The following is a 22,090-nucleotide window of genomic DNA, read 5'->3' on the forward strand; positions in this document are numbered from 1 at the left end:
CGTGGGCGTTCATCACGACTGCCATATCTACCAGGATGTTTTCTCGTCATTTAAAGGGACCTGTCACATCGGTCACACTCCTGAATTTACTTTTTCCCTGGCTTAGCTGTGATGGATGTCATTAGAAATGATGGGAAAACACGAAGGATTGACTTTCGCTTCACCCCATCCCCAATAACCCTGAGCCTGCGCACCTGGGGGAGCTGTTCGCACGGCAGCAGCGAGGGCCGGAGCAGGTTTGAGCACCGACGCCCATAAAGGCCCAAATGTCTGTCCCGGGACAGCCCCGGCCAGCCCCGGGCTCCCCTGGGTTTAATGCCCCGCGCGCTCCCGCCGCCACGCCCCGCGCGCTCCCGCCGCCACGCCCCGCGCGCTCCCGCCGCCACGCCCCGCGCGCTCCCGTGACGCCCGGGCCCGCCCCCTCCCCGGCGCCGCCGCACTCTGTGATTGGCTGTCGGCGGGCGGAAGCGGCCCGTGCGCGGGCGGGCTGGCGGGAAGGGCCGGCGGGGCCTGCGCGGGGCCGTGAGGGGCCCGGCACAGCCCGGCACAGCCCGGCACAGCCCGGCACAGCCCGGCACAGCCATGCAGGCCTTCCTCAAGGGCCCGGCCTCTATCGGCACCAAGCCCGTCGCTGCCAAGGAGAAGAACGCGGCCGGCAGCAGCGCGGAGGGCAAGAGGACCAAACCCATCCCCTGGGTGGAGAAATAGTGAGCGATGCTCTGGGCTAGGGGGAGCGCTGGCCAGGAGTGGCGGGTTTGGCTCTGGAGGGTGTGGGGAGTTGCTGGTGCACAGCAAAAGGGGGTCGCAGGTGTGGGTGTCCCCACCAGGGAGAACAGCTTAACTTTCCCTGTCATGGGGGAGCTCCGGGACTGGGAGGTGCTGTAAGTGCCCTCTGGGGCTGGTACTGAGCAGAAAATCTTGGCCGTGTCGAGCTGTGCTGTTTCATCGGTGTGTTTTGGTGCATAAATGCAGTTCATGCTGTGGTTTTGCAAAGTGGTAAAATACTGCAGTTCTGCTTTTAAAAACATCTCAGACAGGTGTTCACAACAGAAAAAGACAAACGGCTTCCTGAGGAATGAGATCACTTCAGTAATAGACACCAGAGGCATTAGACTTCCTGTGGTGATTTTGATTTCACTGTAATTCTTCAGTACAGAGTTCACTGTAATTCTTCAGTACCTGATGTAATCAGAAGGTGAAATGATGTTTTTTCTCAATTTCAGCTTTCCTGTGAAACTTTGTCAGCTAATAAATTTTATTTAATGTCTTTTTCTTTAGTCGTCCCAAAAATGTGGATGAAGTTGCCTTCCAGGATGAAGTTGTAGCTGTGCTGAAGAAGTCCCTGGAAGGTGCTGATGTGAGTGTAATGGTAACATCTACCTAGTCAGCATTTTTAGACAGATACTTGGGTCAGTGGTAACAAAAATTTCTCTTTTCCAGCTCAGCAATGATCGTTTTTACAGTAGTACTTAATGAACAGGCTAAGTGACTTCCTCATGATATATCCTGTGTGGTATCCTGTTGTCATATATGTGCAAAGCTTCTTATATTCCCAGTCATCTGAACACTATAGAATTGTAAGTTCCGTGATGCAGTTTGGAATTTTTCTAGCAAAGCTCAAATAGTAAACTTCTAGTTAATAGCTTCAAACCTGGAAAAGCTTTTGTTGTCTCCACACTTACTACTCCACTAGTACTTGTGACATTCATGTTTAAGACAAGAGGAGAAAGTTTTTCTTTCATAGACAGGTCTGAATTGCCAGTTACTCCTAAACATTTCCAGTGATCTGTCAGTGCTTCTGTGAAACTACTGAACACTAAAAATTTTGGTTGATGAGAGAACTTTAATTTATGAGTGCCAGATTACTGCTTGGATAGTGATTCCTAAACTTTTTGGGTTAAAGTTTCCAAGTAAGTCTCTTTGGCTTTAAAAAGGTAAATATGGCAGTTGCAGGGTTGGCTTGTGTGTCCTAAGAGAGTAGATGAGCAGAGCATTTGTAGTTACATTTGTTTACTCTTGCATTTGCTTTTGGATAAAAATGTAGGAAATATTTGGTATGTTTGATGGTTATTTCTTCCAAAGCAGCTGATGTGGAGGTGAAGGGGCTGAAGGGAGAAATAAAGTACGTAGCCAAGAGATGGCTCTGTTTTTTTCCAAATCTGAACAATTCCTTCTTTTATACATACTGAGACTTTTTTTCCTCCTCACCCAGAACAATCACACCTGTCTTCAAAATCTATCTGTTTTCATGGGCTATGGCTTTGGTTTGCTCTGCAGTGATATGAGTCTTTTTATCTCTGAAAATAATAATTTAATCAAAGCTTGCAAAACAGACATACCTTCTTTGTCTGGGTGGATGAAGCCAAAATCAAACTGGTACAACACAACTGCGAAAGATTTGTGCTGCTTTCTTTAGCTCCTTTCTCCACGTTCCGTTTGCTTTGAGAATGCTCTTGTAATGTGACCTTGTCAGGTAATGTGGTACCCCAGAAATCTGTGTTTCAACAGCAATGCTGCTGGATTACAGTATTGATAGGGTTGAGGTAATTAGGAAGGAACTGTTAACGGCAAAGGAGAAATGAGCTGCTGCCACCTATTCTGTCTGGACGTATCAGTTGTGTAGCATTGCTTAGGTGATGGGTTGGGAAGTTCTATTTTGAGCAACAGTTATTTAAAACCCTACAGCTTGTGGATCAGCAGTGTTTCTTGGATTCTGAGCCTAGTGCACTTGTGTTGACTTTTGGCCTCCTGAGTTGAAAAGACAAATTATCATTCCTCCTTATGGTTAGAGGCTCTGTATTTTTCCATAGCTACCCAAACTCAGCAAGGCATTTGAGAACAAAATCATCCAAGTACTTTAAAATATTTGACAGTAATATTTGAAACTAATAAAAATAGACAGTTTTATTAGTTTCGTGAAAGGACTCATTCTGTGAAACAGGAAAAAGTGTCATTGAACTCTGAGGAGGCTAGTACTTACTTCAGTAAGTACACATTACTGCAGAGGTTCTTACTGAGTTTGGTGATCTGGTGAGATCAAAGAAGCAGCTGTGACAATGCTGTAGGTTTGGGTAATGTGCTTTATTTAAACCATACTGGTGGAAATGCAGTCAGTCCTCTGACGATTGGCCTGTATTTGTGGGCCTTGATTTGGGAGGTGCTAAATGGAGCAGGACTTGTAACTCCCTATAACTAATACGTGACTTGTATAGCCAATATACCTCCATCTATAAGAGCACACATCATCCTGTTATAAACTGGGGACAGCAGAATGCAAGGGGCTTTGAACTGAAGAAACTGGTTTCTGTCTGCCAGCAGTGTTGATTTGTTGTTGTTTTTTGGCAAAGAAACTAAAAACAGTCTTGGTATTATTTAGTTTTCGTTTGCTTCATGATACCTTAATAACTGAAAAGAGTGCAGGATTATCATTGCAATTTCCATCTTCACTTGTACTGAAACTTCTGGAAAAGCATCTGAGATTTGCACCATATGAGGTAGCTTTCCCATGAGCAGAGTGATGCCTGCAGGTATCCTGCTTACTCCTGGCAAGCATGGAAAAATGGATAACCAGATCAGGTTGCAGTTTATTTAAAAATACTTCCACAGTTACATAAAGGATTAGGTTGTGCTTGGTGAAAAGTGGTGTAAATACTTCAGTGAGAATCCAGCATAAATGAGGTTGAAACAGAAACAGTGATAAAGTTGTGGTGTAATGGAATTAGGAGGCATTCTAATTAAAACCTTTTACCTGCTTATGCTTTTTCTGAGGACAGTAGTGTGTGAATTAGCACAGAGGCATGAAATTATGAATCTCCTCACAAACAGCTACCCTTGCAATGGGCGAACCTAGCACAGAGCCTGGTGAATTTTCAGCTGTCATTCAGTACACTTTCCATCTCTCTGGCTGTCACAAAAGAGGAGGATAATACTATTGTGGTATCTAAACTTGAAAAGGTGTTTGTTAGTAGGGGATGCTGTTTGCTTATTAGTAATTAGGGAAACGAGCAACAACTGTTTGGCAGAAGGAGCAGGCAAAACTTGGAATTCATTTATTTACTAGAAATGGATTGAAATTTGAAATTCTTCTGTCTCTTCTTTTAGGGTACATACACAGTTGAGTCTGTGCACTGTGTCTTGTCTTAGCTGTTAAAATGGGATGTTTGTTACCAAACTGATTGTCTCTATTTCTTTTTCTGATTATGGGTTGTGTACTCCTACATTTTTCCTCTGTTCTTTGAGTGGTTTAGGGTTTGCTGTTCCCGTTCTGTCTGCATTACATGCTATATTCAGCATAGAATTCTCTAATCTAATTTTAGTTGACTCTTTAAAAATAGAATGCTTATTATGGGCTAGAAATCAAGTCAGACTGAGAGGTTTGTCTTTTTGCTGTTGGTTGGAGGGAACTTTTGGATTTGTGTTTTAAGAATATAGAAGTGGAATATCCCCTATTGTCAAAGACAGCAATTTAAAGTGATAATTTATAAAATTGATTGCTTGAAATAGTAATATAGAAAACTATCACTTCTATGTCAGCTGGAAAGCTTCTTGATTTCTGCCAAAATTCAGTCATGGCTTGTACAAATTTTGTTCATGCCAGCTTTGTTCTTAGTGTTGCTCAGGTGTATTTATGAAGATCAGTCATTCCCTCTCAGCTTTTGCTTTGCTGAGTTAACTAAATCAAACTCTTCAAAAAGTCACTCCTCATAAGATAGGCTTTTCACTCCTTTAATCACTTTTCTCAGTTTGGATTCATTATCCTTGTCTAAGGATGACTTGAACTGTGTGCAGCTCATTACCTGTTAGTATTAATTTACATCTGCATTAAAAGTGCATGATTCGGACCACTATGTTACACAGGCTTATACTGCACCTCTGACAGACAAGACAAAACCGGCTTATGTTTCATTCCATCTAATGAATTTCAGATATTTAGCAGATACTTAGCTATGTTCTCAAACTGAGAGATTTTCTTGCTTTGTGCTTCTAAATGTCATCCTACTGCTGCAGTCTTTGCTGTGCTGCTCTTGATCTGTGTCAGCATAGCTCCTTAATGCAGTTGTATTTTTCATGCTGAGGTCATTAATTAAATTATTTTAAAGCTCGATTGACCTAATTTCCTTAAGAAATGCCAGTGGTCACCTTTGAAAACTCCTTGGATGGGTGCAGGAGTTTGCTGGGGCTGTGCAGTGCAGTGAGTCAGTGGCACTGTCCCCATGGTCGCTGTGTCCGCGCTGCCCTCGCTGCAGCCCAGCGTTCCGAGCTGCCCCTGCTCCCTGCAGTGCAGCTGGTGGCAGCACAGAATCCTCAGCGTGGCTGGACAAGGCAGGCTGAGGAGCTGAGAAAGCAAAGGATGGTTTCATCTGCACTGCTGGTGCAGTTTAAGGCCACTCTTGGATAAATTTGGGTGTTACTGCAATCAGAATAGTAGGCTCTGTAGGCTTTAGTGATCTCAGACATGCCCTGGAGTGTATATATAAAAATAAATATAGATTGGAATATCAGTTTGAATAGAACATGGGATGGTGCCACCAAATAACACTTGTTCATGCTGTGTTGTAAACAACAACTGTTTGTCCTCCTTTAGAGACCAGAAGAGAAAGACTTGCCATTATTTACTGTGAGGAACAGATAGTTTTTGTTCTGTTAGGTGCTCAGATTGTCAGTAGGTTTTCCTGTTAGTGGACTTTTTTATATTTCCTTTTCTTACAAATGATGCCTTGCTGTTTCAGCTTCCCAATCTGTTGTTCTATGGCCCACCTGGAACTGGAAAGACTTCCACTATTTTAGCAGCTGCTAGAGAACTGTTTGGGTAAGCTGGAATCAAGTTGCTTCAGTGTAATCAACTGTCACATGTCTCCTAATCATGTGATGAAATGCCTGTGGTCATAGCCTGCTCTTAGGTAGTTCCCAGCACTTTTTCAGGAATAACTTCATATTCTGATTCAGCTCTAACATCAGATTTCTTTCTCGTTTGTCCTGTCACAAGTCACCAATTCCTGTTACCAGTGTGCTACAGACTGGCAGCTGTGTAACCCCCTAACAAAGAGTATGGAAAGAATATGGTTTGCATATAATTTACTCAACTTTGTAAAGGAATCCCAATGTTTATGGTTTATTTAGTAAGTTGTTAGGTACACATAGATCTCTAAGTGCTTCATAAAATGTCTGACTTTTAATCTCTGTGTTATGCACCATTGAAATGTGTCTGGAAAGTAGCATTGGGACTTAGACTAAAATTCAGCATGTATATATAAATTAACTCACTTGTAACACTTGGGAGTTTTTGAGTAGTAAATTCAGTGCTCTATAAGCAAAAGATGGATGAGAAGGTGGTTTGATGTTATGATCAAATGTAATGCTGAATTTAATACCTCCCCCATCCCATTTGTCATCTTTCATCTTTGACTCACTGTTTTTTCGGAGAGAACCACTTCTACTTTAGTAGGAGGAAGACAACTCCACATTGTGAGTCCACTTTAATTCCCAGGATTTAAAATCCAGTGTATTCATTGTTGGTTTGTTTTTTAAAACTGAGTATAGATAGTACTGCAGGTGAGTACTGCATGTCTTATACTTTCTGGATATTTCATTCTGGTAGTACTGCTAGTGACTGTACTGTGGCATTTTACTTGTTATTTCACATTGCTCATGGGCTGTAAGTAAAAAGGCAGATAATATAGGGCTCTGAACATATGAAGCCTACTTTTTTTTTTCCTGTTTAACTGATATAATTTTATACTTCATTGTTTTCTGTAGCCTGGGTGGAGATTCTAAAAGTATCTAATGGAAATTCATACTTAACATTTTATGATCTCAGCTTAAGTGGCTTTTAACAATGTTATTTAGTCATGCTGATAAAAATATTCCCTGCCATTCAAAACAGCCAGAAGGGTTGTTGTTGTTATATTTTATAACATATCATTACAAGGGTTAGCAGCTAACGTGTTGTAATAAAAATTTTGCAGGCCTGATTTATTCCGGCAAAGAGTCCTTGAGTTAAACGCTTCTGATGAGCGTGGGATACAAGTGATTCGGGAAAAAGTGAAGGCTTTTGCTCAGCTAACGGCGTCTGGAAGCCGTTCAGAGTAAGTGCTGGATCAAACCCCTCCTGCTTAGGACAAAGCATGTGGTTGTTTTTGTTTCTAATATAAATGATGGGTCAGCACTGCCCAGAAGTTGGCAAAACACAGTGCTGTGGCTGAGCTTTTAATTCATGGAATTTCACACTGGGGGTTTGAATACCCAGGAGGATTTTTACTGTTGCTGTTAGCATTGGAGGCAGACAGCAAAAACTCCACAAGGTCAAGACTTCTGGGTTTGGGCACATGTTGTTGCCTTTGCAGATGTTGTCTGACTACCATAGAAAAATTGATTTGGGTAAATTGTGCCAGAAGTTTTTTGCCTAGTCCTTCTAATCTGCAGGAATTTCCACAATATGGGTGTTGGTTTCTAAAAGGATTCTGGTGTTAGGTGATGGGAAGCTCAGTGCAGGTCAAGCCTTGTGTATGGACTGTGGAAAGCAGCAGGAATAAACTGCATGCCAAGACAGCCTGACTGATTCCAGTACGGTATTGTGTACTGAAATCAGTCCGTTGAGTATTCTTAGGAGTTCAGGGAATCAGGAAGCCTGTAAAAAAAAGAGCTACATGAAGTGTTAAAAGAAGCAAATTACAGCAGGAGTATGTGTTTTAGAGGACTTTTGCAGTATTCAAGTGTTGGCCTTTCTATGGGAACTCATATGGGAACTCTTTATTGCAAGTATTAGTCTTTAATCACAAAACAATTTTAAAAAAATTGATCCTCTGAATCTGTTCTATTTTTCAAGGATAAATGCTTAAGTAAAATATTACTTGCTACTTGCAGTGATTTCTCTGTGTATGTTTTTCTTTTTTTTTTTTTTCCCCTTGGTCTGTGCATTTCACGTCTGCTGAATAACAGATTTCTAATTTTTCAGTGGTAAAATGTGTCCTCCCTTTAAAATTGTGATCCTGGATGAAGCAGACTCTATGACTTCAGCAGCCCAGGCAGCCTTAAGACGCACAATGGAAAAAGAATCTAAAACAACACGGTTCTGTCTTATTTGTAACTACATCAGCAGGTACACCTGGAATTTGTTGCTTATTTGGATTTGCTGTCTGGTCTTTAGTCTCTTTTAGTTTTTTCCCTGCTTAAAAGTTGATATCTAATTTTCATAGTTTTCAGTTAATAGAGATGTCACTATATGCATGCGAGCCTAAAACAATACTTAGATTTCACCTTTAATTTTTACAATGTTGCAGTTTTAGGGTTATTTAAACCTTAAGGTTATTTTAAACCTTTTCTGCCTTTGTTAGCTTTGTCTGTGAGAACTTGACCCATGCATTCTTTGCCTCTGTCCTTCTTTCTTTCAGAATAATTGAACCTTTAACGTCTCGATGCTCCAAATTCCGCTTCAAGCCTTTGTCCGACAGTATCCAACAGCAGAGGCTGTTGGATGTTTCTGAGAAGGAACATGTGAAAATCAGTAATGAGGTAACTTTGTGGTTGTCATGTAATTTTACTGCTTAATCCAGTGCATAATTGCATGGCAGCGAAAGAGGCCAAGTCAGCATACTTTTTCCAGGCTGCTCAATTCTATGAAATAAAATACCTAAACTCATTTATTCTCCTTCCATAGATGAGGTGAATTTTAAGTCATCCTAAAACCAGAGAAATGTCCACCAGAGAAAACTGAAGCCAAACTGTAGGGCTTTGTGTTCTCTGCTGAGTCTACTGGCATTAAACTGGGCTTCTTTCTCAAACTGCCAGCACACATTTGTGTTAGTAGAGAGGTTGTTTTGTAACTTGTGTATTGTGCTTGGCTCAGACAATCTGCTTTATGCACTACTTGGTGTTTTAAAGTAACTGCTGAAATAGTGCATTAGATTTTAATTAACAGTGAACATTTAACTTAGCATTTTCTGACATTATTTTTCAGGCAATATCATACCTGGTAAAAGTGTCAGAAGGAGACTTAAGAAAAGCAATTACTTTTCTTCAAAGTGCCACTCGCCTAATGGGAGGGAAGGAGATCACAGAGAAGATAATCACTGAAATTGCTGGGGTAAGCAGTGCCTTACAGTTTCTCCTGAAATTACTCTGGAAAGCATTTTTCCTACCTCTATCTACCATTGCTCAAAGTTGGGTTAAAAATAGTTTTATACTCACTAGTATTGCAGCATGGTAATGATGCCCTGTCTACCAGAATTTGAAAGACTGCCTGATTCTGTACACTTATTACATAGCAGGTTTCTAGCAACTTCTGTAAATCATGGAAAACGGTAGAACAGTCTTATAATTCAAACTGAAGTTGAAATAATCTGCCCATAAATGCAAACCGTGGAGGGTTTTTGTGGGAGAGTAGATGAGAACATTTTTGGTGCTTTTCTATATGTCTGTATGTATAAGTATAGGTCATTGCAGTATTGGTTTGGAAGCACCACAGGAAAATGACTTTCAGTAGCAGCTCATTTTCAGCTTAACGTTCACAGTGACAAGGATCTGCGTGGATCCTGCTTTTTAATGAAACAGCAGTGGTTTGTTCTAGAATTACATGGGTAATGCTGAAAGGCACAGGAGAAACCTGAGAAAAAATGCATTTAATAAAACTTGTGTGAAGGTGTTCCTATAGCAACAAAACACCCCTGAAGAAGGGAAAGTGAGATTAGGAGCTGAAAAACAGATGGGCTTTAATGATGGATGCACTTCCCATGAAGATGCTGCCATTGTAGCTCATTGTAGGGGTTGGGAGGTTCTCACTTTGAAACCAGAGGCAATTGCTGCTGTGCAGAGTTTTGCAGAACAATTTTAAGCAATTTTCATAGTGAAGTCACTGTTCAGTTTTGTGTATCTGTAAAACAGTATCTGAACAGATATCAGACATCTGAAACCTGGTAGCAATTGATTGTAATGATAATAAAGAGAAGCATGACATTCCATTATTGAATGAATAATGCTTGTTTAAAGCAAGGGAACCCAACTTTACATGTTCATAAAAACTTGAAGTTCTTGGTCATTCACAACTTCCGTGACCCTGGAGTGACCTTAGTACAAGAGATTCATAAAGAAGCCTTGAAACCAAACTGTCCAGGCACTCAGCTGACAGGAATGACAATGAGTGAAGGGGGAAAGGGGCAGCTCTTCTCTGCACAGAGTGACATAATGGCATCTGTCAACTTTTTTCCTTCTGATTTATTGTCTGATCTTGTTGCATTGGGCATTTTTTGGATGCCGTTGATTTGTCACTGCAAATAAAACCTATTTGCTGTGTTGTTTAGGTGTAGAATGGTACAGAAAGCACTGGCTGATCTAACTGTTGAAGAATGTCCTCCTCTTAGTCAGTGTCCTGAATAAGCAGTTGGATTTAGGAAGGTGACTTTGACAGTCTATTGTCATGATACAGTTTTTCTTTTAATATCAGCAGTACAGGACAAATATCACAGCCTAGTTCTCATTTTAAAAATTTATTTACTCTGTCTCATCTACTTGCTAGAAGTGGATGGGTGTGTAGAGGAATGAAATCCTGAAATGGCCTCTGCCATGAACAGTTTGTTTCTGTAAGCATCAACACAGATTTTATGTTTAAGAAATGTCACTTCTTGTTACAGGTCATCCCTAAAGAAACAATTGATGAACTGCTGTTGGGCTGCCAGAGTGGTTCCTTTGAGAAACTGGAAACACTGGCAAAGGTAGAGTTCTCTTAGTGCTTAGCCTGGGTATTTCTCTCAGCCAAAGCCCTGTGAATCCTTTGTTCCCAGGCTATAGCTGAGGAACATTTGGCCTCAGTCAGCTGGGATGCACATTTGGGAAGTGTCTTTTACCAGTCAGGACTCCAGTCTTTCCCTTCTGAGGAAGAGCTGTCAACGTTGAAAATAAATTTCCCTACCAATGTGACTCTGGCTTTCTCTTGGGTTAAACTGATGGCAAGTAGATCTGTTCAGCTGAACAGAAAAATAAGGTTGCACCAACAGTGTTTCTATTTTCATAAACTTCTCCCTCCCTAAATGGCTTCATTGACCATTGTTCTCAACACTTGACATTTTTGTAGCTGGGCACTACTTATTTTTTTTAAAGCTGTCTTTAGTTGCCATGGGTTTTACCTTATTAAAAAAGGTTTGGTCTTACAGATCTGTCAATTCCTGAGACTAGCAATGACCAGATGAAGAAAATAAGTCCTAAGTAGATGGCCCTTTAAGATGTGAAGGCTGTGAAACTGCCATCTGATGCTGTGGATGCCAAACCCTCCTAATTTTAGAATAGGATTGGACAGGTTCAGTGGATGTTGTTAAGTGTTTTAAATGTCTCATAAAATGTCCGAGATGTAAATTGTCAGAAGCTGGAAGCACGTTTGGACAGAACCACTGCTCTGTGCCTGCCTTGCTCGTGCAGCCTGTCCGAGGTGCTCACGCTGGGTCACTGCCAGCCTGGGTGCAGGGCAGGCTGTGCACAGGCTACTGAATCGTCCTCTACAATGTCCAAGTTCCATATTAAATTGCAGTGCAGTCTCTCAGTTCAGACAGAATTTTTCAAGAATATCTTTCCAGTTCGTGGTGTTTCTGCTGCTGAATTACTTCTGTTTTCCTCTCTCCCTGTGCAGAATCTCATCAATGAGGGTTTTGCTGTTGCTCAGCTTGTAAACCAGCTGCATGACACCATTGTGGAGAGCGAAGATTACAGCGACAAGCAGAAATCTGCCATAGTTGAGAAACTTGCAGTAAGTCTAGCTTGAGTTAAAGAAACCAAAACACATGAATCTCTACAGATTGATTTTTGTTTGCACAGTCTCTCCCAAGAAGTACTTGGTGACTTTTTTTTTTGAATGTTTCTTGGTAGAATGTAAACTTCTGTCGTGAGAAATTTCATGAGAAGGAATTGAAATCTAGTTAAGTGAACTATTATCCATATTTTGTTGTTCTAGTGGATTTGATCAAGAGGTTTGTGGGTTTGGTTGTCTTGGGGTTTTTTAATATAACGTGGAAGGGAAAATTAAGATGAGAATAGGTCAGCACTTAAAAAACACTTAGGAGCTGCAAAATGCAAGTTTTTGTTCTGGTGAATAAAATAAGCCTTTCCAAAAAAGAGAAGATTCATTAAGTTGCTCCATTTTTGATGAAGAAGGAAAGCCAGCTGCAGTGGAGGTTTTGCTAAAGTCACTACAGCCAGGCATGTGGTGTGGATGCCCTGCAGTGATGCTCCTGGAAGGGGCCAGTGCCACACCCCTTTGTGTCTGGAGCTTTCACGTGGTGGCCTCCTCTAGGGGATGAGAGAGGCTGGAGCGCTGATGCTTCCCTGTCCAGTTGGAGCAGGGTGTGATGTGGGTGCTGGAGAAATCTGTGCTGATTAAGAAAACAGCTGGCAAACTTCTTGTTCTCCACTCTACCCCAAGACACAGCTGCCTTGAGCATTGCCATTTTTAGAGAGTTTTCCCTTCTCTGTTCCTCTGCAGGAAGTGGACAAGTGCCTGGCAGATGGTGCTGATGAATTCTTGCAGCTGATGAGTCTCTGTGCCCTTGTGATGCAGCAGCTCACACAGAACATCTGACTCCTCCAGCAGCCCTTTGTTCCAGAAGTGGCCGGGGCTCTCAGAGCAGGGACCTGTGTACTTTTGTACTGTTTTGGTTTTGTTTTTTGGTTTTTTTTTTTGCAATAAAAGAACTGCACTGCAGTTGGAAAACCTGAGGCTGGAATATTTAATTCAATTTTTTACACTGGGTAAAGAGCACAGGTGTCTGTAATGCTCCTACTGTGCAGTTCATTGTTGTGCACTTACACATGGAAACAAACTATCAGAAGTGAGTGATGAAGAAAGTCTTCATCAGCTGCAGGCAGAGACAGAAGGAAACTTAGTTCTTGTAGCCGATATTGGCTTGGACTTGGCAAAATGATTACATCCCTGTAAGACACAGCTTCAGACTAAACACAGCCCACACCTCCACAATCCTGTATCTGATCCTTTAGGGTTAAACATAGCAAAAAATCTCTTTACTAGTAAACATATTGCAACTTTTATTCCATTCAAGCTCTCAAAGAGAAAAATGTTCAGCAAAGGGTAGGTCATGTTCTGAAAGGTGTCACTTAAAATTTCCTGTCACCACTCTATTTTTGAAGCTGTGACCTGGATAAGCATCTCTGGCACATACTCTTTCAGAGATGCTGTTTTGACCAGCTGTCCCTCATTCTAGAATGGCTTGGGAAAAAAAATACCCTTGGATCAGTATTAAGCATAAATGATGCAGTGCAGAGCTTTTTCATCAAGCCAGCACCAATTATTAAGTGAGCCTTTTTTCTACGCTGATGAAAGGGTGATTCAGTTTTAAGGATGCAGGTGCAGCACCCCAGAGCTTGGTCACGCAAGGCCACGCTGGCACTTGAAGCTCACCTGCTCTGGAGTCCAGAACCAGCCCTGCAATTAATGACAAAGTACAGGAGCTGTGGGCACAAGGCTGCAGCAGTTGCCAAGTTCAGCTCCCACCCTGAGACAGGGCAGGTTGCTGTCACCCTCCCCTCAACCCAAGAAGCAACTATTTACGATTTAAGTGAATATAGAAGTATTTTATTGAACATTCAAACTTCATTAAGACATGTGCAATATGGCAAATTTTACTGGGTTTAACCCTAACTAAGACAATAGTATGATTGCTTGCTTGCTGGGGCTTAGCAACAGGGTCCAGATCACACTTACCACTAATTAAATACTTTATTGAATAAATACATATGAAACAAAAATGCATTTTAATGCTCTTATAAAAGTTTAGAGATTTTGAAAGGCCTTTCCAATTTAATCTGAGGTGTAAGTACATACAATAAAGGAAGGTAGGCTAGTTTAACATAATTGGCTGACTTTATACAGCACTTATATCTTTTAGTCCATAAGTAAATTATTAAATGATAAAGAACATCTAATACAACCACTTCTATGGAACTAGGAAATAAATTTCTAATAAAGAAAAAATTTACAGACCCCATGACTTTCCACCCAACCCCAACAGTCTAACCCTAAAGTGGACAAAGCCAATGGCCTTCCCCACAAGAGCTCACGACAGAAAGTCGCTTCTCTTATCAAAAATCTGTATTTCTGATCCGTAATGAGCATTGAGACAAGATTCAATATATCCCCAAAGAGAGAAGCACAATGCGCGTTGTGAATCGCCTATTCAGCAACAGCGAGCACTGGATTCACAACCACCTCATCCCGGGGATTAAATGAGATCAGCCACATTCATCGGCATCTCCTCCACTGTAGTATTGTAGAAAGTCTCAATGTCTCGCAGGATCCTCTTGTCCTCTTCAGTGACAAAATTGATAGCCACACCTTTTCTGCCAAAACGGCCACCCCGGCCAATTCTGCACAAAAAGAAAACACATTTACACTCACATTAGCCTCACCCATCTGCTTTACATGTCTGCAAGATCCATTCTTGACTGCTGCTCTTATCTGCCACTGGCCAGTCTATGCTGCCTTAAGAGGGCCAGCTGCCAGCCAAGTCACATCTGGTCAGGAAAAACCAGCAGCTGGTGCCAGCAGCACAGCAGGTCCATTCCATGGCAGGCAGCAGGGCACACACGGTTACTCTTTGGCTGCAATGTAAGATCTTCATTTAATGCTTGGTGCTGTGTTCTGAAGTCCTCTGTTCAACTATGCACCCACCCTTCATGCATTTACTCCCAAGCACAGAGCACATGCTATTTAACAATCGGGCTGTTGCCAAGTTAATCCAATTTTATCCAATAACATGGAACAGCACACTTAATTTCAGAATTTAATTCAACCTAACTGTTTCCAGTGGGAAAACTTAGGGTTTTTGTTGGTTTTCTTTTGAGAGTAAAATCCAAGTTCAGCATTTGTATTTAAGCCCACATCAGTCACTGACATATCAGTGCATGTGGTTTAGTTACACCCACCGTGAGCTCCACCTCCCTACAGACTGCACAATAGAGCACCTTGCCAGCAGGAGCTAAATACACAGAAAGGGCTCACAAAACTTAGGGGATAATCATGACAAAATAAATAAATAAATACCAACTCGCTCTTTATTCAAACTGTGCCGCTTACGAATCCACGTCCTAAATTACGTCAACGTCGTTTCTGAGCACCATCTTGTGTCATCAACTGCTGCTATGGACTCCTGTATTTTTTTACATCAAGTAACAAAGCACAGTTTACTTAATTTAGGGACAGTCACTAGAAGCAGTTAACTAAACCTAGGGAAACAAACTCAAATTGCTACCAGAAGACACACACCACAGAGAGGAATCCCACTAAGGAGCCACCGAGAGCAAGCATGGCACACATAAACACGGACACAGCTGAACCTCCACAAGCAAAGGCAGCCCTACAAGCTAGGAGTAAGTAAGGTCTGTCTTGTCACCGAGCAGCAACAACTCCAGATCAGCTAGAACCCAGACCAAGCTGACCCTGCTGTCAAGATGCTGCACTACTAATGATGTCACACTCATATGTCACAGCCTACATGACAAGAGAGGCAGTTGAGTTGCTGGCATTTTCCCCACAACTACAAGCTTCATCAGTCATCACTGAATCTGTTACATATCTAAGTTTTCCCACTGCTTCAAGTATTCAAAAGTTCTGCTCCTCCCTTGTTTTAGAACCACTGCTGTTCAATGCAGGGCTTTTTTAAAGCCAATCCACAAGTGGTTTTGTTCCCTGCTAGCTCTGAGAAGTTTATGCATGGATGCTAACACCTGGTGTGGTGAGGACTACAGGATCAGGTGAGGAGGGTGTGAGCCAGTGCCCATCCAGCACAGCACAGGGACTGACTGAGGGGCAGAACCAACTGACCTGTGAATGTAATTCTCACGATTGGTCGGCAGGTCGTAATTGATAACCAGGGACACTTGCTGCACATCAATGCCACGAGCCTGCAAAGCAACACCAAGTCTTCAAGTTAGGGACTATTTTCAAATTTATCTATCTCAGGCTTTTGTCAACCACATCATTAGTTATGAACTACAACTGTGTAGTACATAGTGGAGCATGGTCTTTGCTGTTCCAAAAAGCTCCTGACAGTTCAGGTTACAAAAACCATCACTCAATTATGAAGCTTTTGGGGCAAGGCTGTAACAGGAACATGTTCAATGGAAGAGAATGCTCACCAGCAAGTCAGTAGTGATCAGGACACGGCTGGACCCTGATCTAAACTCTCTCATGATAACATCCCGTTCCTTCTGGTCCATGTCACCATGCTGGAGAGTTGAAACAAAAAGCTGCAATTAGTACAGTCCCAATGCTCCAAACCAGAATATTCTTTAAAGAACAAAGGCATGTATGAATCCCAGCGTCCCTACCTGCTGTGGGAACGAAGCAGGTAGGGATAGAAAGGAAACATTTCACTTTAAGCAGGGGGAACGATAATACAGCACTGCACAGCTATATTATAACTTTCCTGCTTCTCACCGATATCCCCCCCTCATCACCATTTCTTTTCCAGTAAATACACAGCATTTCAGAAGTGATTGGAAGCAGCAATTCTCACCAGAGCTGAGACTGTGAAGTCCCGGGCATGCATTTTCTCCGTAAGCCAGTCTACTTTTCTCCTTGTATTCAGGAAAATAACAGCCTGTGTAATGGTCAGTGTTTCATACAAATCACAGAGAGTATCCAGCTTCCATTCCTGAGCAGAACAAAGATCATCAGGACATCATGACAGAGGATTATGACAGCTCAGTACACAACACTAAAACTTCAATCAAGAAACAGAACTCAAATACAACAACCTATTAAGCCTACTCTGGCACACAACTACATTCAGTATAACCTGGAAACTAAGTCAAGTTTCTGCATCAGTTGTTGCACCAAATCTTCAGACACAGGACACTGGACATTAAGAAAGAGGTCCACCCTAGTCCTTTTTGATCTAGTGCATAGTTTTTCTTCTTCTTGCGTTTACTCTACTAGCATTATTGCAGAAACTAAAGCTCAGCCTTCGTTTCCGCAATTTTAGCACAGTGCTTTAACAAGAAGGTAAGAGAACCTAACTCCTCCTGCCAGAACAAGTACAACCAATACCAACCTCTCTCTCAACATTAATGTAGAACTGCTTGATACCCTCCAGAGTCAGCTCCTCCTTCTTCACCAAAATACGGATGGGATCTCTCATGAACTTTTTGGTCACTTCCAACACATCCATTGGCATTGTAGCTGACAGCAACACAACCTAAAATATATTACTCTGTGTTAGCACATACCCCATTACAACAATTTTCATTTGTGCGACTCAGTTCTCAGCCACACTATAACCACATCTCCATGCATCACTTTACCATGTGAAAGCTTTTTTACCTGGATGTTTGTGCTTAGTTTTTGAAAGATCTCATAAATTTGATCCTTAAATCCACGGCTCAACATTTCATCAGCTTCATCCAGAACAAACATTTTGATCCATTTCGGTGCTATTGGAAAAAGAGAAACATCTCATGAAGTTTCAGAAATACACAATCCTTTACAAGCATTATGCTTCTGTACTACTAAGCTTTCCAGCACAACTCTCTACAATGAGAATACACTAAAGCTCTTAGTGGGTATGAGGCCTTCACTGGAAATTTATCAGCAAGAGCACACTGAGGTTCTTACTTACAAAGATAGCGCCTGTTCAACATATCAAACACACGCCCTGGAGTTCCCACCACGATGTGTGGAGCCTCAGCCTGGAGTTTCTGCATTTCATTGCGCACGTTTGTGCCACCAATACAAGCATGGCATGTTGCTCCCATGTAGTCTCCCAGGGCCAGGATTACCTTCTGAATCTAAAACAGAACCTTTCATTAGTAGTTTGTAGGACAATAAAGCTTAAGCCCCATTACCACTGGCTTTTATGGACTTTGGAAGCCAGGACACCAAATAAGGGCTATGGAGCCCTTGGAACTGAGAGCTGCTAGAAAGACTTTGCCCAACTTCACATAACTCAGTTTGCTAACGAGAAACCAGAGGAACAGTTAAGTTACACTTTTTTCTTACTGGCTGAACTTGCTGACTGACTGACTGCCATGGGACAATTACTAAGCTGAGAGCAGAGGCACCAGAAGTGAGCTGCAGCACTCAGCTGCTCAGGCCTGCATGTTAAGCACTTGGACACTCTTCTGTGAACACTCTCCAATGGCACCACTACAAGCCAGGTTTTAAAACAAGCCTCACCTCAACAGCTTTAGAGTAGAACTAAGGCCTAACATTCTGATAAAAGGCCCTTATTCCATTTGTTTTGTTTTCTGTCTGATTTAGTATGCTCAGCTTTACCTTGAAGAATTGTCACACAGCACTGCCATTTCAGTCTAGTTGAAGATGACAAGTTTTCTACTTGTCATCTTGTCAGTTGGTTCAACACTGCACTTTAAGACCCCTTATTACGATACTTATCCTAAATATTCAAATGTCCTCGAAGTTATTACCACACACCCACTTAGCATAACAGAATACCAAGCCTTGAAGGTGAAAGACATGCAATTATGTCGTCAGGAAAACATACAAAGATACAAAACCATTTAAAAGGAACCAAATGTGCACTGCAGTTTTCATGTTGCACAACTGCATTGAAGTTCAAATAGCTTCCAAACAAGTGAATTTTTTGTTTCCACTCAGAACACTGGCTTTAGTAATTGTGTTTTTCTCCTGAAGATGCTCCTTTCACTTTACACATAGCATAGCAGCTGCCTCCTGCACCCTTGCCCCAACACACCCTCCGTGTTTATTAATCAGCTCTTTAAGGAGACAGACAACTTGTGGGACAGAAGCCAGTTCGTATCTCCCATTACTTCACACAAAAAGGGTTCTGAATGGATATTTATTACAGCCCCTTAGGAAATCTGGTAATGTTGTCTCACAGTTGTGAAACCTGAAACCTATGCAACACACAAAAGTTTTTTGTTTTTTTAAACTACACTATCAATACCTGTTGAGCCAGTTCTCTGGTAGGGGCCAATACTAGTGCCTGGGACTCCTTGAGATCAATCTCCAACTGCTGCAGGATGGAAATAGCAAATGTGGCTGTCTTGCCAGTACCTGACTGAGCTTGAGCAATCACATCATACCCTAAAAAAAGTAGGATACACATTTACTGCTCCCACATGGGTCAATCATGTTAGTTTTACTTAATTCCCCTTGAAGTAAGTGATCAGTACTAAAGAGGTCTCTCCATTTCAGGTCAGTCCCGAAAGATGGTGTACCATCATATCACTTGTTCATTGAAGACTGAAATTATTACTACACACCAACAAAACAGTATGCACATTTTATAATGCTTTCCTAATTATCCGATGTTAGTATTAATGGATCTACTGCATACCTTTGATGCATGGAATAATAGCTCTCTGCTGAATAGCTGAAGGCTTCTCAAAACCATAAGCATAAATGCCCCTTAGAAGGGATTCTTTTAAATTCATATCATCGAAATTGTCAACAATCTCATTCCAATTGCTCTGTAATAAAAAAAAAACAATAATAAAAAAAATAAATCCAATACCCCTGTCCACCAGCGATTAAATTCTCAGGTCAGTTCCCAAGTGCTCACCTCGATGACACCATCGGGCTCCATTCCCTCTGGGCCGCCATGGTCTCTGCCATGAAAGAGAACACGCTGTTAGCACAGGAGTCACCACGACGCAGAAGCGAGCTGACACGTCGGCTAGGACAGCGGCGGGGCCCGTGACAGATCATTCCAGCAGGTGCTCTGAGCTTCTGCCAGCGGACAAACTCCTACCCCTCTTCCGCAGCGGCCTGGGCGCCACCGGAGCCCGTGCGCGGCTCCCGGGGCCGGGCCCGACGCCGCGGGCACGGGCGCACCGAGCGCGCGCTCCCGCGGCGGCGCGCGAATGGGGGTGGGGGGATGGGGGCGGGCGCGCTCCCGGCGCTGCAGCGGATCCCCCCGCCCCGCCCCGCCGAGGAACTCTCGCGAGAGCTCCACCCCTGGGATTGCGCAAACCGGGCGCTGCGGGCGGACGGCGCCGGGCGATCGCCCGTGGGGCGGGGAGGGGGGGGGGCTTCCCCTCCCCCCGCAAAAAAATAGAATGGTCTGGCCCTCAGCGCGGCCCGAAAACCCGGGGCGAACCGAATGTCAAAAAAAAAAAAAATCCACAGAAAGGCACTTAAACGTTTAAACTACAACACACCTATATACCAATTAATTTTGAAAAAGTCCTTTTTTAAGGCTGACTGGACTGCTAAGAAAGCCAGCAACGAAGATCGAGCCCCGAGGACTAGAGCTAAACCGCTGCTGCACCGCGAGCAAGGGGAGCGCAGGGACCGAAACGTCTAGAACGGGAGGGGCCAGGGCGCGGGGCTGATTGACCACAGCGCCCTGCCTCCCCCAGGGCGCTCCGGCTCCCACCCCTCGACCTCTTTCCATTTTTCCTCGCTCCCTGGCCGCCCCCGCATAACCCACGAACCCCCCGAATGTGGAAAGAGCCCAGGCCCCTACCATACCTGCTATAATCCGCGGAGCCCCCTGACATGTTCCGATCACCAGCTCTGTCCTCAACTGAAAAGGCAAGCCCACCCCTGCGCCCGCCTTATATACCCGCCCTGCTGCCGGACTCGTTGCTCTCTGCTCCGCGCATGGATATACACCTTATGCCACACTCAAAAAAGAAAGAATCTCTCCGGTTTAAGCCCTGTACCCCAAGAGATTCCCGCCACGCGAATTCTTCAGTTAATCCGAACGTTGTGTATGTACCTCTGGGTCTACGAGGCTATGTGGAACATAGAACTACTTTTTTTGTCAGATCGCGGAAGGATATTGCACCATTGAGTGCGTCACAGCGCCCCACTCCTTCCTCCCTCTGTCTCCGCTTCCCCCCCGCGCGCACGGGGTTTCCCGTCCGGTCCCTGCTGCAGCGCGGGGCGGGAGGGGGAATGGCGGCGCCGCCTGGGCCGGGCTGAGGGGACAGCGAGTGGCCTTGTGGCAGCGGCTTGCGCGGCATAGCGGCCCCTTTTCGTGGTCGCGTTTTCCCCACCGTGTTGGTTGTTTTTAAAGCCCCGGAGTCGGGGGGTAACAGGAGAGAGAAAGAGGCTTCCTCGGGCGGGGGCCGGCGGCAGCGCATTCGCCCCATCCGCACACAGAAATGGCTCCCGCCTCCTCCTCCTCCTCCTCCCTGACAGGCGACACACACCGCGAGCTCTCCCCCTGCGCTCCCGGAGCCGGGGCAGCGTTGGTCATGAGGGGGCAGCGCTGGGAGCTCACGGAGAGGCCCTGAGGCCGGGGGGGCAGACGGAGGCGCCTCTGAGGGCTCCGCGGCCCCGGGCTCACACCCAGCGCAGGCCGGCGGGCCCGTGGCTGGATGCTGCAAACTTGTCCCGAGGCGCTAAGGGTGGGTCATTCCTGAGGGGGATGCAGGAGTATTCGTAGGAGACAGGTTAGGTGGTCCTCGGGGTGCTGCCGAAAGCGCGGTGCTGCGATGTGCTGCAGATCGCAGTACACCAAAAAAAACCTGACGAGAGTGATTTAAAGGTTAGTGCAGTCCAAAAGAAAGCACTGAGAGAACTGTTACTGTGCAAACCGACTGCATGATCATGCCCGTCGCTTTCTACTGTGGTAGAAAAAATATCGATCATTTTAATGCTCTTTTCAGGTTTCACAATAATCTAATCTATTCATCAGTATTTCTTATGGAGGCAAGTAATATCAATTATAAGCAATAATTTGTGCCACCTTTGTATGGTTTATGTGTATCACTTTGCAATCTGTTTCCATAGTGATTATATATGAAGAAATGCAGTGCTTGAAAAACTCAGCCATTTACTTGTCTAGAATATTGTAAATTGTCTAGAACCATCTAGAATATCCATAAAGGGAACCTCTCAAAGACTGTATTAACATTAAATCTTCCTATGGTAGCATTTTCCGGGGCAATATTTTCTGTAGAAATAGTACAATCTACCACTATCCCAGCAAAATTATATAAATGCAGCTCCACTGTCAGCCTATCCTAATGCTCCCAAGTTCTTTCTGTCCACCCCTGCTGGGTAGAAAATATTGAGGATATTTCTTGTGTTTGCAGTTCAGCTAGACACACAACAATAGCCAGAGGCCTTTTAAATGAATGATGCCAGTTTGCATGGACTATT

General features: G+C 43.5%; 2 protein-coding genes and 3 non-coding genes across 5 annotated transcripts; 1 reads left to right on the forward strand and 4 right to left on the reverse strand.

Moving 5' to 3' along the window:
* The first annotated feature begins 521 nt into the window (after positions 1-521).
* RFC4 (replication factor C subunit 4) lies at positions 522-14,049 on the forward strand. The gene is made up of 10 exons (XM_068200423.1): positions 522-707; positions 1,279-1,357; positions 5,730-5,809; positions 6,966-7,085; positions 7,955-8,098; positions 8,391-8,511; positions 8,957-9,082; positions 10,626-10,706; positions 11,615-11,731; positions 12,464-14,049. Exons 1-10 carry the CDS (start codon positions 583-585, stop codon positions 12,557-12,559), a joined length of 1,089 nt encoding a protein of 362 aa, XP_068056524.1. The 5' UTR covers positions 522-582; the 3' UTR covers positions 12,560-14,049.
* Positions 13,555-20,564, reverse strand: EIF4A2 (eukaryotic translation initiation factor 4A2). The gene is made up of 11 exons (XM_068200421.1): positions 20,450-20,564; positions 19,539-19,584; positions 19,314-19,446; positions 18,921-19,060; positions 17,613-17,781; positions 17,318-17,427; positions 17,049-17,192; positions 16,512-16,649; positions 16,132-16,221; positions 15,818-15,897; positions 13,555-14,361 (listed from the first exon to the last, which is right to left on the reverse strand). Exons 1-11 carry the CDS (start codon positions 20,476-20,478, stop codon positions 14,217-14,219), a joined length of 1,224 nt encoding a protein of 407 aa, XP_068056522.1. The 5' UTR covers positions 20,479-20,564; the 3' UTR covers positions 13,555-14,216.
* Positions 16,300-16,427, reverse strand: LOC137480296 (small nucleolar RNA SNORA63). The gene has a single exon (XR_011002791.1). It is a non-coding gene; the product is annotated as a small nucleolar RNA SNORA63 (small nucleolar RNA).
* LOC137480304 (small nucleolar RNA SNORA81) lies at positions 16,821-17,001 on the reverse strand. The gene has a single exon (XR_011002799.1). It is a non-coding gene; the product is annotated as a small nucleolar RNA SNORA81 (small nucleolar RNA).
* On the reverse strand, positions 19,137-19,207 carry LOC137480306 (small nucleolar RNA SNORD2). Its single transcript, XR_011002801.1, has one exon. It is a non-coding gene; the product is annotated as a small nucleolar RNA SNORD2 (small nucleolar RNA).
* Positions 20,565-22,090: the final 1,526 nt, after the last annotated feature.

This window comes from Anomalospiza imberbis, chromosome 10 (assembly GCF_031753505.1).
Source record: "Anomalospiza imberbis isolate Cuckoo-Finch-1a 21T00152 chromosome 10, ASM3175350v1, whole genome shotgun sequence".
Classification (NCBI taxonomy): Eukaryota; Metazoa; Chordata; class Aves; order Passeriformes; family Viduidae; genus Anomalospiza; species Anomalospiza imberbis.

Bases quoted from the DNA above. Each gene is read 5' to 3' on its own strand.
- RFC4 (XM_068200423.1), top strand. From the start codon at position 583: ATGCAGGCCTTCCTCAAGGGCCCGGCCTCTATCGGCACCAAGCCCGTC. The intron at 10,707-11,614 runs GTAGAGTTCTCT...CTCCCTGTGCAG, and splicing joins AACTGGAAACACTGGCAAAG to AATCTCATCAATGAGGGTTT. The intron at 11,732-12,463 runs GTAAGTCTAGCT...GTTCCTCTGCAG, and splicing joins CCATAGTTGAGAAACTTGCA to GAAGTGGACAAGTGCCTGGC.
- EIF4A2 (XM_068200421.1), bottom strand. From the start codon at position 20,478: ATGTCAGGGGGCTCCGCGGATTATAGCAG. The intron at 19,585-20,449 runs GTATGGTAGGGG...CTTTCATGGCAG, and splicing joins GGCTCCGCGGATTATAGCAG to AGACCATGGCGGCCCAGAGG. The intron at 17,193-17,317 runs GTAAAAAAGCTT...AATATATTTTAG, and splicing joins AACTAAGCACAAACATCCAG to GTTGTGTTGCTGTCAGCTAC.